The following is a 15,984-nucleotide window of genomic DNA, read 5'->3' on the forward strand; positions in this document are numbered from 1 at the left end:
GGTCGTGTCAAACTTTATATAATGTCAGAAAGAAACGAGGAAATGGGCCGATGGAGGCCAGGTTCCAGAGCAATGCTGTGAAAATCCTCAGAGGTTAACAGCTGTTTCTGTTCGTAAACCTCCGCAGACGCACATGGGTGCAACCCTCTTAAAGTTAGCTCTTATATTTGGAACGAGGTAACTCAAGCCCAGCGGACTCGGTTACGTTTACCATCAGGGTTTGGGGGGAGGAGGGTAAAAATAGCTCAGGTGCTTGAGGGAAGTCGGGATCAGAGAGAGACTTTCAGGGATTAAAGCTGTTTGATACTTTACGAGAAGGTTTCATCGATAAAATACTGCAGAATAAAGTTTTTAATAAAGTTATAATTATATAATTGACAGAAAGTTTAGACTTAAAGCAACATTATATAACTTTCTTAACCTAAAGCAGCAGCTTGATTAAAATTAGTTGATGGTTGAGTGACTAAGGAGAATGTTTCCTTTTTCATTCTCAGTCCTCACCCTGAACATCTCATCTTCTCTAAGTAACTTTGGTGAGTGGGTACGATCTCCTGTGAGATGTGTGGAACCGACTGAAGCCACTTTCAGACACTTTACTTGGGAGCTGGCGGGTTCAGTGCAGGTCTGACAGCTGCTTTACAGTCGCAGCTTCAACTGTGAGAATCAGGTCCAGCAGGTTGAAGAGTGAAGCTGAACTGTAGATCTGTTCAAAAGACTTAGAAGTTTTTAAAAACCAGAGTTTATCTCCAATATTCAGCAGGAAACTTTTAAAATGTGAAGAATTCTGAACAGAGTTGATGGATTTGTTACAGCCGCAGATCTTCTGGTTCAGGAAGCCAGGAATCATGGGTAATATCCAGCTATCAGTTGTTTTTCATCCCGAAACATTGATAGACTTTGTTTTTTCTCTACGATTCCAACCAAGTTAATTACCACATGTGGCTGCAGAGGGCGCTGTTGATCGGTAATAGTTAGATGCTGCTGCTTTAAAAAGATCCAAACATTTTGCCCTGGTGAAATGGTGAAACTATGTTTTTTTTTTAAGACCCTCCGTGTTTATTATGTCTCGATAATAATATTCATACGTCCAGAATATAATGCTCAGATGTAGAAACAATACAATTAATTGCCAAACATTTGCAAAAATACTTGAATATATATATTTTTATTTAAAGTATTTACAGATAGTTTTCTTTCGATGGATAGCACCACATTGAAAATGTTTCCATGAATGAAAAGAGTTAACCTTTTGTTTGGGATGATGCACAAACTAAAAGCAGAAAAAAAAAGAAGACACTTCACATTTTGCTTGTGACCTATACATGCCTTTATGATGAATTCAGCAGTCTACAAGAAGCCGGCTGCAGTAAATGAAATGAAATGGTTGGACATGGATGTTGCGTTAGTGAATGCACGCTGACCACGCTGACCATTTGGGAGGGTTTGTTCAGCTCTGGTGCACCACGTGGAGAAAGCTGGCGCGAGGCTGTCGCTGGCCGCGCTCGCAGGTTCTGAGCGGTCGAAGTTGTGGTTCCTCCTCTTGGCTCCTCGTCGTTTTCATCTTAATCTCTGCTGGCGAACTGCAGAGAGGAGAAAAGATGAGAAATGTTGAGCACAAACCTCAAAACAACTTCTACATCAATGTGTTTAGTTTGCAGCCAAGGTTTCCTGCAGTACAGCTGAAGATTTCAACCATAGACTGTGAATAAAAATGTCTCCACACTCCACATGAAGCTAAACTATCCCAGATACTGTTGCCGTGGTATCAAGTTCCCTCCTATACACGCACCCGACCATTTGCGAGTCAATCTCAGCTGTCAATCATGACGTTTAAACCCATTTTTATTGCATCAAATAAATAATTAAAACCAAACTTACCTAAAATAACTGAAACATCTTTGAGAGAAAAATGATTTGATGTGTACTTTAACTTTTTAAAGGAGGCGATCTCGACTGCACCTTCAATATCAATTCCCATTCTTCCAAGAACTCTACATGCACATTTAAACACATGTTCTGAGCGTGCAGCTGGTAGCGTGTCGTACTCATGTCGTTGTTCCGTGTGATGGCGATGGCGGCTCTGGCGCGGGGACCCTGCTGAGTGAAGTGGTAGCCGAACTTGAGGATGCTGGAGTTGTTCTCCAACATGGAGGCGATCTCCATCTCCACTGAATCTCCCAACTTCTGCCTCTGCACCACAGATAGAAAAACATCACTCACTGCAAACTTCTAAGATTCTTCTTTTCATCTTGAACATCTGAATCATTTACAGTGGGTCTTGCACCGAGTACAGAAATATCAAACTCATCACGTCTCCTGTGAGATTCACGTTGCATCCACAGTTCTAAGTTTGAGTTCCACACCTGGTTGTCGATCTTGAGCTCCACCAGCGTGGCGTTGTTGGCCATTGCCTTGATGATCGCCATCATGCCATCTGCAGTAATGAAGTTGGATTCCACATTAAGACTCTGCAGGCTGGTGTTCTCCTGCAGCATCTCAGCACAGGCCTGAAACACACAGACACAAAGTATTATTCATCAAAATATAAGTATACGAAAAATTGGTTGTAGTGAATTGCTGGTACAGTGACACATAATTCTTAATAATAAAATACATCTCAACATACTAACCTGCTGCAGAAAACACAGTACATCTGTTTGCAGTAATAAAATGTGGTAGATTCATGAATGTCCGATGCAGAAAGAATCTAGATAACAAGTTGTATTTGCTGGATGTCGGCCGGGCGGCGTACTCACGTAGGCCACAGGGTCGTTGCTGCGGGTGGCGGCGATGCTCAGAGACTCCACTTGATAGTTTCCCTTCATCGCCTCAAAGATCTCTTTCAGCGTTGGGATGGGAATGTCCTGCAGCACAGAGGGAAACCGACGTCATGTTCATGAGCTTTCCCTCCCGAGCAAGAGCTTGTTTATATTCTCACTGATTTGATTTGACTCCTTCTGAATATTTGTTGTTGAGAGGAAGCATCGTAGAAGTAGGATTTATCGGTGAATGATAAAAACGACAGACCTTGATGTTGTTGAGGTTGACATCTGTCAGGTTGCTGTCGTTGCTGTGGATTCTCTCCAGAGTCTCCTCCACGTTGGTGGGGTTGGGCGGCTCATCGGGGAAGATCTTGAATGGATCTGGCTTCACTACACCTGAAACACACAACAACAGAGCTCTGCAAATGTGCCACGAGTAAATGAATTATTTATTTTCTTAAACTGATAAAATTGTCATTGGAATAAAGAAATATCTTATGACTAGAACCTGAAAGAGGTGGATTTTTGCAGACAAAGCCAAATCTGATATTAAAACATCGAAAAAGCTCATATCGTCCAAACTAAAAACATGGATCAAGCAGTAATTGTGACTTTCACTATAAAAAATTCAGTTTATTTGTTTGATTGTGAGATGATGTGACACGTACTGTTGATGCCCTCTGTGTTGGCGATCGTGCCGGTGGTGCCCAGAGCGTCGTAGTACTGCTTGTTGCTCATCAGTGTGTACATTCCCAGGATGGCTGCAGGTACAAGAAAACAATCAGTATGAAAACATGTCAGGAGGCAGATTCAGATGAAAATATCTGAATCTGAATCGGTTGTGTTTTTATACTCTGAGTCACCTGCACTGATATCCCAAAGACAGATGCATGTAGAATATATGTAAAGTTGTGTATGTATATTTCATTGCTGCAAAATCAAACATGTTTCTGATTTACTTCTGAACCCATAATATAAAGAGGTTCCCCGTTAGGTTCCCCCGTCTCGCCCGTGTCTGTCTGTTGAGATAAAGACGCTGTTGTTGAGCTCAGCAGGAAACTCAGTCACTGGTTGTAATCTCACTGTCTCCAGGGGCCACAGTAATAATGATACCACACATTCAAATAACGGTGAAGGGGCGTCTAGGTTTCACAGCTTAAGTCACTTTTAAAGGACCACACACAAATTGTGCCACAGTCTTGCAATCATGCAATTTTTTACCTGTAAAATATTTGAATTTGAATTCACTGGAGAAAGAAAACACTCTCCTGCAGCTATGCCCTACTACCAGTAGGAGGCAGAGCTGCTGGCTCTGTAACCTGCCAGCCCCCTGCTCCCCTCCTCCCACACACCACTCCTGACCCGGTGTGAGGAACCATGGGAAGGGCCTTGTGAGGAGAGGGAGGCCAGGGACAGCTGCCTGATCTGGGGGTCGGGGTCGGGGGGGGGGGGGGCGTCATCTGGTTTTGGCCCTGAGAATAACCCACAGTAGCTTGACGGCACACACACACACACTGGACTGAGGAGCGCTTGAAGGCTCCATGTAGCCACGTGTTAATATGGGAAATAAAATGTGAAAATGAAGTGGCCCCTGTGACTTGTTGGCCCCACACTCGCTCGGCCAGGCCATTCATCCCCATTTAGTGTGTTTGCCAAAAAGCCCAAACAAAAGAGCGACAGAGGGGAACTGAGGTTTAATCCCCTGTTGGACTCTGTCCAGGGTTAAAACCTCTCTCTCTCTCTGTCTCTCTCTCTCTTTCTGTCTCTCTCTCTCTCTCTGTCTCTCTCTCTCTCTGGATGCCGGCCTGTTTGTGCGGTCATGGTGGAGTGTGGTCGGGGGATCACTGTGTTCTGTGGATCACACTCGATCAATGTTCTGTCGTTCATTTCAGCTTATAGAGGCTTTCGTGACACTTAATAATAATATAAAGTGATCCGGGTCACAGACCGTAAATACAGATGGACGACACTTCTCCTCTTCCTCACACTGTCCAGAAATAAATCCAAAATATCCTTCATATTCAAATTCTGCCAGTTTGCACATTCTGCTCGGTAGCGATCAGGGGATCAATAACGTCATTTCACCCTGTTTTAAATATCATCAAATAACTAATTAAAATCAAACTTAGGTCACATTTACAACAGTGAGTTTACAGAAGTCTGAATAGAGATTTTCATTATTAGCATCGTCTCTGGATGGTGGAGCTGGTCGTTACCATGGAAATGGAACACAACTGCCCAAATCACGTCAGCTACAATCGTCTGTTATTGGATCATTCAGTGACACTACACTAGGATATTATACTACACATTATACTACACACTACATAAAACATTCAAGACATAAACTACAATCTATTGCGTATTAACAACAAAGTTCAATAAACTTTTCCAATACTTTTTTATTCTGACTCGTCGACCTGGTTCTAAACTTTAGTTTTAGTATTTCCTGAACTGGAGTCACTTTAAAGTGGCGCTCAGTGTTGTTCTCATTATCATTATGTAAACACGCCATGTGAGAATGGACAGACTGTCAGAAACAGGTCTTAGCATACTTTTCTATATTTACACGTACATATACAATGCTTGTAAAACACTTCTCAAAGAGCTGATTTTAAACTTCAGGGAATAGAAGCTTCCCACTTGTCTGTGTGAAAGAGATACGGTATCTTAGCCCCCAACGATCCCCACCCTTCCTTCCTTTACCGGCCTGTACGGGGGCCAAGCTAATTTATTTCTGTGTTGCTGAGTGCGGGGGAATTGGAGCCCGTCACACGTCTGTCCATGTCTGTGAGCTGAAGCTGTCTCAGTATTGAGGGGAAACAATATGAAGCAGCAGCAGGGTCTGTATAATAGAACTATGTGGGTCAGAGCCACTGTGATGAAAACACTGAGGTCAGGCTGCCGGTGGAATAACAGGTTAATAAGCACCTGCTGCTGGGAGCGAGCACCAGGACGCATTTCGTCACAGCAGTAAAAACATCAAGAGTCCTGACTGCTCATGTTCAGTCTGAGCGTTTAAATACTTTTTTAATTCATAGTATTTATAAATATGATATGTACCCTTTGACCCTGAAAATAGTGGCAGCAATAGTTATAGTGTTTTATTCTAACCTGCAATATCACACATCTCAGCGTCAGTGGCGTTCTTCAGTGCCTCCTCCAGCTCCGGCTCCAGTATCACCTGCTCGTGCTCGGGAATCTCATCTGGTTTCTTGGGCACGAAGGTTTTTCCTGCAAAGACACAGACAGAAAAGAAAGGATGGGTTTGAGAGGTGAAAACAGGGGGAAATAAAAAGAATGAGAGAGAGCATTAGAAAATAGACAGCAGGAGGAAGGAAGGTGAAGAAGCAATGAGAGCGTAAGAGGTTTTATCTTTTACTTTATTGTATAATTAATGCATTATGGTGATTCTGAATGTTGAAAACTTTAAAAAATTTCTCTCTTTGTTCTTAAAAGCTCTGTTTGGATCATGTTTCCCAAAACTCCAGTAAACCAGGCCTATCACAGATTTATAGAGCAGCTCTCAAACTCAGTTTTCCACTGGAGTCTCACTTTTGAACATAAAACAACTTCTGGTTTAGTGTCTTATATTAATTAGATGTGTTACACAGGGACTACGGCACAAAAACTCTCTGCCAAGTCATTTCCCGGTGAAGGTCTGGACATGTCGGCCGGCGGGACTCTGATGAAAATGGCCCTGAAACTCAGTGAGCTGCAAAAACCCCACACAAGAGCTGAAAGTAAGAGGCTGAGCTGCTGTGCAATGGTGCATCACAGAGGATAATACAGAGCAGCTGTCTGAGGGAGAAAGAGCAAAGTCTCTGAAGACTGAAAACATGAAGGAACGATGGGTCAGAACACCTGCTCAACAATTTCTAAGTACAGAAGTTCTATAACTTACGATGCCGGTGTGTTGAAATGCAAATACCATGTGGTGTGTGCACAAGTAGAACATTTTATTTCACTATTTGCACCAATGCACTCGGGAATGAATTAGTTTTACTTCAAAAACAAATAAAAATGTGTGCAGCTGGTTGCACTCTGCTGATGTGTGATGACATTAATGTTTGTTGAGATCTTTACACCATCGTATTATAGGATGTCACTCAGTAGAATGCATTTATGTCTGCCAAGGCCTGAAGTCGCCTTAAATCCCACCCCCTCACCTTTCTTTTCCCCGGTGAAGGGCACCAGGTCGTCCCTGTCCTCGTGCTCCAGCGCCTGCTTCTCCAGGTGCTGCATCAGGGCGTCACGGTCAAACGTCCCCGTCGGGTTCTTCTTCGTCTGGTCACGCTGCCGGAAGCCAGCTGGCAGCATGGCATTCTGGGAGAACGGGAGGTCAGATGTTATGTTGATGTAGCATTAAGGCTAAAGAACAGGGGCTGGATGGATATAATGAGAGACTGAGCCCTGTAAGTTTCAGAGATAACATGTTATGTGCCACTCAAAGTTTGACATCATTTTGGAAATAACTGGCGATGGTTCATTTTTTCTAAAAGCATCATATCAACAGAGTCCATGTATTGAACAAAACTAAATTGTAAAACTTGATACAGTTCGGAAAGTGAACATCTGATCAGTTTAAGACAAAGCGCGGCTCCGTCTCTACCTCGGGGTCCATCTCCTGCAGATCATACTCCAGCTGATCCAGCTCCTCGGCACTGAGGCCCTTGAGGATGGCGTCCTCATCAATGTCCCTTGGGTCCGACATGGCTCCTGCGGCTCCGGCTCACACACACACACACTAACTCATACACACCTCTGCACACCCCTGACGAGAAAGAGAGAGAGAGAGAGGAGGCAAAATTAGTTTCTGACCATTTATTGTGATTTACATCTGCACCCAAACCTTAGTTCATTCCCCTTCAGCAAAAAGTTTGCTACAGAAATGTAATGAAGGATCTTGAACATTCCCAAATAAACATTATTGTATCTTTTCACATTAAACTGTAAATTGCATCGTGCTGTAATGTTCAACAAAACGAGTAAATGATGAACGCTGCCACACTTTCTGGAAACCACCGTCCTTGCCAGACAATTTCATGATCTTCATTGAGCTTATCGACTGCCCTCTGCAGAGCTTCCATAATGTGCCCATGATAATAATAGACACATTTCCAATAATACATTTGCAGTACTGCGGAGCGTGGAGTCTGTCTAACTGTGCTGCAGCAGCATCCAGGTCACATCAAAACCTCATGAGAGGTGAACGTCCACCTCAGATGACGCCCTGCAGTTTGGAAAGACGAAGAGGTAGAGCGAGGTAGAGAAGTGGAGAAAATGAAAAGCAGAGAGAGAGAGCAAGGTCTTTGTAACTCTAAACCCTGAGATCAGCACACTAAGAATAGCAGGATGGAGAGAGAGAGAGAGAGAAAGAGAGCAGAGGGGTGGAAAGTGCAATCTCTTGTTTATCGTTGACGGACATTCGTTCATACAGTAGTGGACCCACCCGAAACATATCTGCACCCGATGAAGAGCTAAAACACAGAGCGGCCTCGTTCACAGCCCTCAAACTGGGAAATACCACAACGATAACACACACCTCTGGGTCACAGAGTGAGTCATGCAGCTATCAGGTTTGTGAGGTCCAGTGTTTTCATTTTCAGTCCAAATCTCATCCCAACTTGGCCACAGAAGAAAAACCCCATCACGGTCCAGGTCACAGAATGTGCGTTAACTTAGCCAGTGAGTCTGAATGTCAGTACTAACGTCTGTGATGGCAACTAAAGTTCACGTATTTTACATCGGACACATCGACTGTGTCTCTGACTTCATGTCTCAAAGATTAAATATAAATCGATATCATTAAACTGAAGATACGAAGAGGCTTTAACAGGGTTTTTATACATTTAATCTGGAACTTAATCCCAGTTCAAAAACATGTTGACGGGCTTTTAACCGTCCTGAGTGAATGTGATGTTAAATTAGGGCTGAGCAATAAGACAACATCAATAATCATCACAATATAATTTCAACCAATATATATCGATATAATTCTTATGAATTGTGCAGTGAGGAGGAATCACACGAAATTGTCTTTGTCGTTAGAAATCTGTCATTTAAAAAAGAATGTGACATTTATCAAGATAATTATCGACATTTTATCTTGATGTAACCTTTGACCTCATGTACACAGTGTTTTTCTGCAGTGATCCAAGACAAATTTAACACGTGTCCAACAATAACACATTTATAAGTGTTGACGTCAGCGTCTCAGCAACTCGTGCACCAAAATATTTGCTGACTCTCTGAGTTGTTGCTCCGACTTGAGGTTGCGTTCATGCGAATTTTCATCGTGTTCAAGTGAACTCCCCGGATTATTTCCGAAACATGAATGCACAATAAGAGATGTCGGACAATTCAGTACTATCAATCAATCAATCAACCAACCAACCAATCGCTGAATGTTTATCTCCAACTATTTTTAATAAATGCTCATAATTAACTGAAGGTTATGGCACCATTATTCTATTCTCATTTAATCCGTTCTACTCTACTCTAGTCTGTGTAAGTTAATTGCTTCGCTCCGGTGACACACAAACTGACCATGACCTTGTTTTACTTCAAGGTGACACCTGTTGTGAGTCACTTTAACTCTCTGTGCTGCACATAAACAACTACTGAATTATAAATAAACAGCTTTTCTACGTGTTTGTGCTCAGAAACATTTTCACCTTTCGCAGGCGCAAAGTTTTATCCTGGAACAAGTTGAAATTCTTACTCACTTCTCTGTGGTGCATTTATTTTGTGCACAAATGTAGAGACCATTATTGGTATTTAAACGATGATAAAGTAACATTCACCCTGTTAGAATTCAACAAATACACAAAAACACACATGTATTTCATAAAATTTACAGAAAAGGAAAATGTTGCTCAAATTTGATAAGATAAAATGTAACCAATGTATAAATCGTATATAAGCTGAAATCCTTTATCTACTACAAAAGCCACACACGCGTAAATCTCTGCAGGGAATTAAAAGAGAGTTTAAAAACTGCAGACGTCTTCAGTCAAACCATAAGAAGCACCTGTCCTGTGTCTGTCTGCTCCTCACTGAAGCTCTAATGTGTAAATCCACTGACACAAACACTGGATCACGCAGCCAAGTCGAAGACGATAGAGAGATTTAAAAGATGAGTGGAAGGAGGTGTGAGTCAGAGGCTCAGGTGGAGGAGGAATCTATACAAACTCACTTATTTTTATCAGGGATGAAAGGTTTTACTCTAATTTCTCAGCCTCAGGCTAAAAACAACCTGACACCAAAGTGTTTACCATGAAAATACTACATGACATGACAGGATGGTGTATCACTATAAAAATTATAAATTAGGATAAAATCCTTTGAACATTCAATTGTAGTTATTTGTCATCTAATGATTTACACATGTTAGTCACAGTTTACTGAAACGTTGGTGCCCATAATGGCTGCAGGCGATGATCATCAGTCCCGATCATTGACATGAAATATTCATTTTCAGGATTTTAACCCTTGAATTAAATCTCTCTCCCATTAGACAACTGTTATGCTGTTAGAATAAACAAAGCCAATATGATAAAAATATTGATAATATGAAATGACAACTCCAGAAGACTGAGGGTAATAGAATTACACATTTCAGTCTGTTCATTTATATCCAAATCAAATGACGGATTAAAACACGAACACTTGAAAAAAGCCCCCAGGGTGGGATCACTATGATTTGGCTTCACTTGTGGGCTCCGTCATGTCGTCCATCTTTATTTACAGTTATTGGCTCGAGAATAAAAAAGTTTCTTACTCAATTAACATGAATGAACCAATTAAAAACTCATGTTCTGCTTTGAACTATTTGAAAAATCTGATGTGAGATTTTACCATCTGGAGTTATTCAATAGATGAATTGTGCAAATTCTAAAATTCTTCATTGTCATTTCCTTTTGCAGCCATTTTATACGATGAATCTCACATATATTGGCTTTAAAATGTTCAACAGCAGAGACATAAATAACATTATATGAGCCAGAATGGTTTAAATCTAATTAGTTGTAGATTCTCCCTGTGTGAAAGTGACCCGCAGCTCCAGTACAGGCTCGTGTCATCTGGCTGCAGTGAAGCCTTTGAGCCGCGCTTATTGTTCAGTTAAATACGAGGCTGTTTTCTGACATTTGAGCTACGAGAGGCGGCTCAGACGACCACATACCAGCCGCCTGAAGATCGTAACAGTTTTACGTCAACACACCACACTGACTTTTTCAATTGGTGGCGTCTCATAAAGTCACATGTTCCCTTCTCTCACATGGAATATTTGTCATCAGCAGCAAAATAAAAAAACAAAAAGCTAAAGTCAAACACGTCACTTCATTAGTTTCCATTCGTTTTGACGTTTCATTTGGAACGTTCCATGTTCCGGAAAGCCTCAGGAACACAGGGTGCGTTTGCAAATGTGCGTCTGTCCCCAGCAGGATTTCCATAGGAACCAAAACAGAGCGGGGGTGCAGCAGGGCGGTGGTCATCACCAGCTGCTGACAGCCGGCTCCGTCCACACTCCTCTCTGTCCAGTTTGAATCTCAACCGTCTCCTGCACCTGCAGCTGCCGTCCGTCCGTACAGAAGTCAGAGCTGAGCCGGGTCTTAAACCTATAGGTCTGATTGGGATTTGATTAATGACGGCTGCTGTGTAACGTCTCTGTAAGACTTTGACTACGTTCAAACTTTAACTTTGAGTTTTCTCCTCGTATGTGACCCTGCAGGTCTAATGTGTCAACACCAGAACAAGCTCAGGGACATGATCTATGGAGCAAGTTGCACCAAAACCAGATTCAGAGACATGTTACCTACGTGTGAAATCTTCTCAACAAGTCACAACAGAATTTCTCATCAGAGCCCGACAGAGAGTAAATGCTTTTAATTTCTCCTGAGACAAATGTTATAATTACAACTAATGCAGAACACACAGGTAGATTGAATTAGAAATGTGCATGAATATAAAACCTGAAGGCTCAATCTGTGACTGGATCTGAGGTCACTGAGGGAGAGCAAACCAAAACGATGCCTTCCCGTGTTGAGTTGGACATATAAAGTTTATACTGATCAACCTGTTATTTAAACATCTCACATTCGGATGTTTGTTGCAAACGTTTCCCTGGATGAACAGATTAACACCTGACGTCTGGAGTCACTTCACCTGCTGAGTGTGTGTTCTCCAGGGAGTGAACTCTGGACAGGTCTCATCCATCAGAACAACAGAAAACACTGGGTGTTATGTCTGCAGGACGGATGGAGTTGAGGGTTCAATCACGATAAACATTGTTTTAAAACTGATAAAAACTCAAATGTACAGCAAAGAATTCAAACCACGACTGTGCCGACGGCCCCTGTGTCCCATGTGAGCACATCCCTGTGAACTCTGACCTGCGATTGTGGAGATCACATCAAAACAGGAAACATGTCTCAATGTGTCCGTCATGCAGGCGTCAATACATCAACCAATCCAATGGGAGGTTTGTGCGATCAACGAAAGAATCAATAAAGTCAAAAGATCTTAATTATTTAAGTATTTGCAGTCTCCATGGAAACGCTGAGGTGAGATTCATCAACATCCAGAGTCAACATTCAACAATAAAGATCATCTATAAACCATCTGCTGAGTTCATGAAGTTACTTCAAGAAAACACAAACTGCAGCATCTTGATGGGAATGAGTTTGTTAAAGAAAACGTGGACAGATGCAATAAAAACCACGATTCACGTGTTCCTAACTGGAAGGTGCAGCAGGACGTCCATTTAAAAGACCATTAGAAGGTTTTGGATTTCACTGTGACGGACGTATAACGCTCGTAAACTCTCTCATGTCTCTGTTTTACTGCTTTTGTTCTGTAAAATCTTTAAAATGTCTCTTTCTAACAGTAGCAGGGTCAGGGAGGATTTTTTAAACCGACAGCGCAGAAGATTTGTCACCATCCGCGGGTCATCGTCTCCACGTCTTACCGCCCAAGTGTTACATTCCAAATCAGCCCTCAGCTTAATTTTAGCTTCACAAGTCAACCACCGCCGATCCCACCCGGCTCTGGTTGCTCCTTCGAGAAGCATTTTCAAAAAACCCTGGCTGCAGAATCAAACTTAACCTGAAGCGCTTGTATCTTTGGAGGTAGAGCAACAAGTGGAAATGTTTCTGTCCAAGACCTCAGCGACTTTTCCTGATGCTGCAACTGAGCTAAATTTACATTGAGGTCACATCAAAGCAGCCACCTCCTCTGCTCTTCATCTTTCACCACAATTAATCTGAGAGACCCTGGAAGACAATTTGATCCAGTGACAGATACAAGCAGGCGCTGATGGATCCTCGCTGCAGGGGCCAAATCAACCCTGGGGTCCCTGTCTCCAAACTGCACAGGCCCCTGAGACCACATCCCCACAGCGATGGACAGCTATTGGACGGCTTAACCCCTCCACACGGCACAATGACAGCTTCAGCTTCTGCCTCCATTTTCAGCTGCTGACAGTTTCAGCCTGAGATAAAACCAAATGAAAGCCACCGCACACAAACATCTGATCTCTGGACGACAATTCACCTTTGTCCTGCTCCACAAACCAAACCAGGAGTTGGCGTTAGGTAACAGAGACCCCCGAACCCCCCCATCCTAATCCTCCTCCTCCTCCCTCGCAGCCAAACTTTAAACTTGGGATCACCCCCCAAAAAGAGAAGGAGAGAGACGGAGGGACGCAGCCTTACACCTACCTTCACAGAAGTGCAGTGCTGAAGCCCCTCGGCAAGGCAGAGGCTGCAGTTAGAAACCAGAGTAAGATGTTTTCTCTTTTTTCTGCACCCCCCACCAACTCCTTCTCTCTCTCTCTCTCTCTCTCTCTCTCTCTTTCTCCCTCTCTCTCTCTCTACGACCCCCCACCCTCACTCCTCTCTCTCTCCTGTGTCAGGGCTGCTCTGCTGAGACAGGCATACTGACAGCACTTTGAGAAGTCAGCATTTTATTATTTTGGCTGCAGAGAGGGGGGAGAGGGAGGTGTAGAGAGAGAGAGAGAGAGAGAGAGAGAGAGAGAGAGAGAGAGAGAGAGAGAGGGAGGGGGGGCTTGAATTCATCTGTTCATCAGTCATTCAATTAAAAGGGAATAAAAACCGAAGAAAAGAGAAATGCTGACATCTAGTGGTTTGACATGAAAATGATCCAGAAATCTTTTTTTTTACTGTGTGTGTGTGTGTGTGTGTGTGTGTGTGTGTGTGTGTGTGTGTGTGTGTGTGTGTGTGTGTGTGTGTGTGTGTGTGTGTATCCAATGAGTTGTTTGGTCAGAGGTCGAGCTTAAGGCCCAACAGTCTTAAAATGAATCAAGCTGCAGCAAATCAATCACACACTCATTGATATTTGCTCCTTAAACATGTCTGATATACTTTTCATTAAGATCCATGAAATATTCAACACCTCACAATGTTCAAGAAAGTGATTTTTAAAATCACGGATCTGTCCCTTTGTCCCTTTGTCCCTTTGTCCCTTTGTCCCTTTGTCCCTTTGTCCACGTCCCATCCTTCCACAAAGTTTAGTAAAAACCTCTAGTTTTTGGACAGGGGTGAAACAACACATTCATTGGTGGAGAAGAAAAAAGACATTGTCTGAAGTGTCATAGGAAATAAAAGAGAGACGATCCAAAGATGATATTGATCAGAAAAATATTCCCCAACATCTGACGTCAGAAAAGTTGAGGTATCATCATATGAGACTGTATGAAGTGAAGAATATACGCTCTTATAGTGGGAATGACATCATCATGGCGTCACTTTGAAGTCAGAAAATGACATCATATGTTGTGATGTAGTACGAAACGAAACTGATTCAACTTCTATTGTAATTTCCCTGAAATGTTCCTTAATTTATTATTATTATTATTATTACACCCCTGCTCCACAAACCCCACAGATTCTGATTTGTGAAAAGAGAGGAAATCAAAAAGGGATGTAACCCTGTGTGTTATTTTTAATAAAATGGGCAGGTATAGTAGATTTGTTTCGTTTTTGGATTTAGATAAGATAAAATAAGTTAAGATAAGATGCACCTTGTTCCTCCAAATGGCACAGCAGCACAAGGGGAAATCTAGATAACATTTAAATCTAGCTTACATTGAAATGAGATAACAAGGTAAAAAAAATGGTTCTTTCAGATGGAAAACAAAAAAAGTTAGAAATACTTTCTGAACTTTGCATTTGGATTTTGAAAACCAGTCCTTCCCTGCTTCCACTAGATGGAGGCAAATAGACACTAATAGTTTAAACATTTTCTCTGAAGCTCTTGTGAAATCGTTGCCCTGAAAGAAACAACTCTGATTAGAGACAGAGCGGAGTCCCCGAGTGATCATCAGGGTCACATGAAGAAAAACAAGCTGTGCAGAGAGCAAGAGTGAGCCGGAGGAGTACATCTGCCATTTGCTAAAAACTTGATTTCACTGATGATTGAATAATCTCACGTGATGCTGGATTCTCTTCAACCAAATCACATCAGCTTGTTTTTGCATCACAGGAGCAGACGTCTATTGATTATTAGGCTTTCATTGCATATGTGTTTCATGCCCTGACAAAGCCCTGCACTTCATTACAAAACACAAGACGCCATACACCTTTGCAACATGGCCGAACCTCTCTCACACATCCAGGCAGGGCTGCGGCATCATCGCAATGCCGCCCGACCACATTCTTGCCCCTTGCTGTTCGTAGAGATGACAACAAAAAAACAAAGGTGCGTCAGGCATTCATTCAATTTCATTTTGCTTAACCCACATAATCCAAGTGTGAACAGAAAAACACCTGAGTTCTCACGATGCTCTCACAGATTTCATAATATTTAATAAACACCAGCCTCTTGCGCTCGATGTCTGTTTTTGCAAATCTGCACTTTTTGCTCCTTGTCAGTGTCCTGATATGATCTACAGCACCTGCAGCTTCTGTGTGGGAACCCTGTGGTATTTTGCCACAGGGGTAACTCAACCAAAACATGAAGAGACAAAGAGACAAGGCGGATACAATAAATAAAGAATACAGTTGGCTCCGCAGCACCAAAGGTCTAATAGTGATGTTAATCCAACAGTATGTGACGTGTGTAGTTTTAGTTTTTAGAAACGCTCTTAATGTGAACTGTTGATAATCAGGTCTGGGCCTAGTGTGGTTCAGTGTGTGTGGTGACCTGACCTTTCAAACGATTTATTTCTGCTTGAATTTCCTTTGAAATTTAGTGAAAGTGT

The 15,984-nt window shown here is 42.3% G+C and overlaps 1 protein-coding gene across 1 annotated transcript; it reads right to left on the reverse strand.

Moving 5' to 3' along the window:
• Positions 1-1,146: 1,146 nt before the first annotated feature.
• On the reverse strand, positions 1,147-13,705 carry tmod4 (tropomodulin 4 (muscle)). Its single transcript, XM_020092578.2, has 10 exons — positions 13,484-13,705; positions 7,375-7,536; positions 6,932-7,088; positions 5,877-5,996; positions 3,431-3,523; positions 3,028-3,158; positions 2,757-2,864; positions 2,364-2,507; positions 2,046-2,190; positions 1,147-1,580 (listed from the first exon to the last, which is right to left on the reverse strand). The coding sequence occupies exons 2-10, from the start codon at positions 7,474-7,476 to the stop codon at positions 1,558-1,560; spliced, it is 1,023 nt and encodes a 340-aa protein (XP_019948137.1). The 5' UTR covers positions 7,477-7,536; positions 13,484-13,705; the 3' UTR covers positions 1,147-1,557.
• Between the last annotated feature and the right edge of the window lie 2,279 nt (positions 13,706-15,984).

This window comes from Paralichthys olivaceus, chromosome 13 (genome assembly GCF_024713975.1).
Source record: "Paralichthys olivaceus isolate ysfri-2021 chromosome 13, ASM2471397v2, whole genome shotgun sequence".
Taxonomy (NCBI): Eukaryota; Metazoa; Chordata; class Actinopteri; order Pleuronectiformes; family Paralichthyidae; genus Paralichthys; species Paralichthys olivaceus.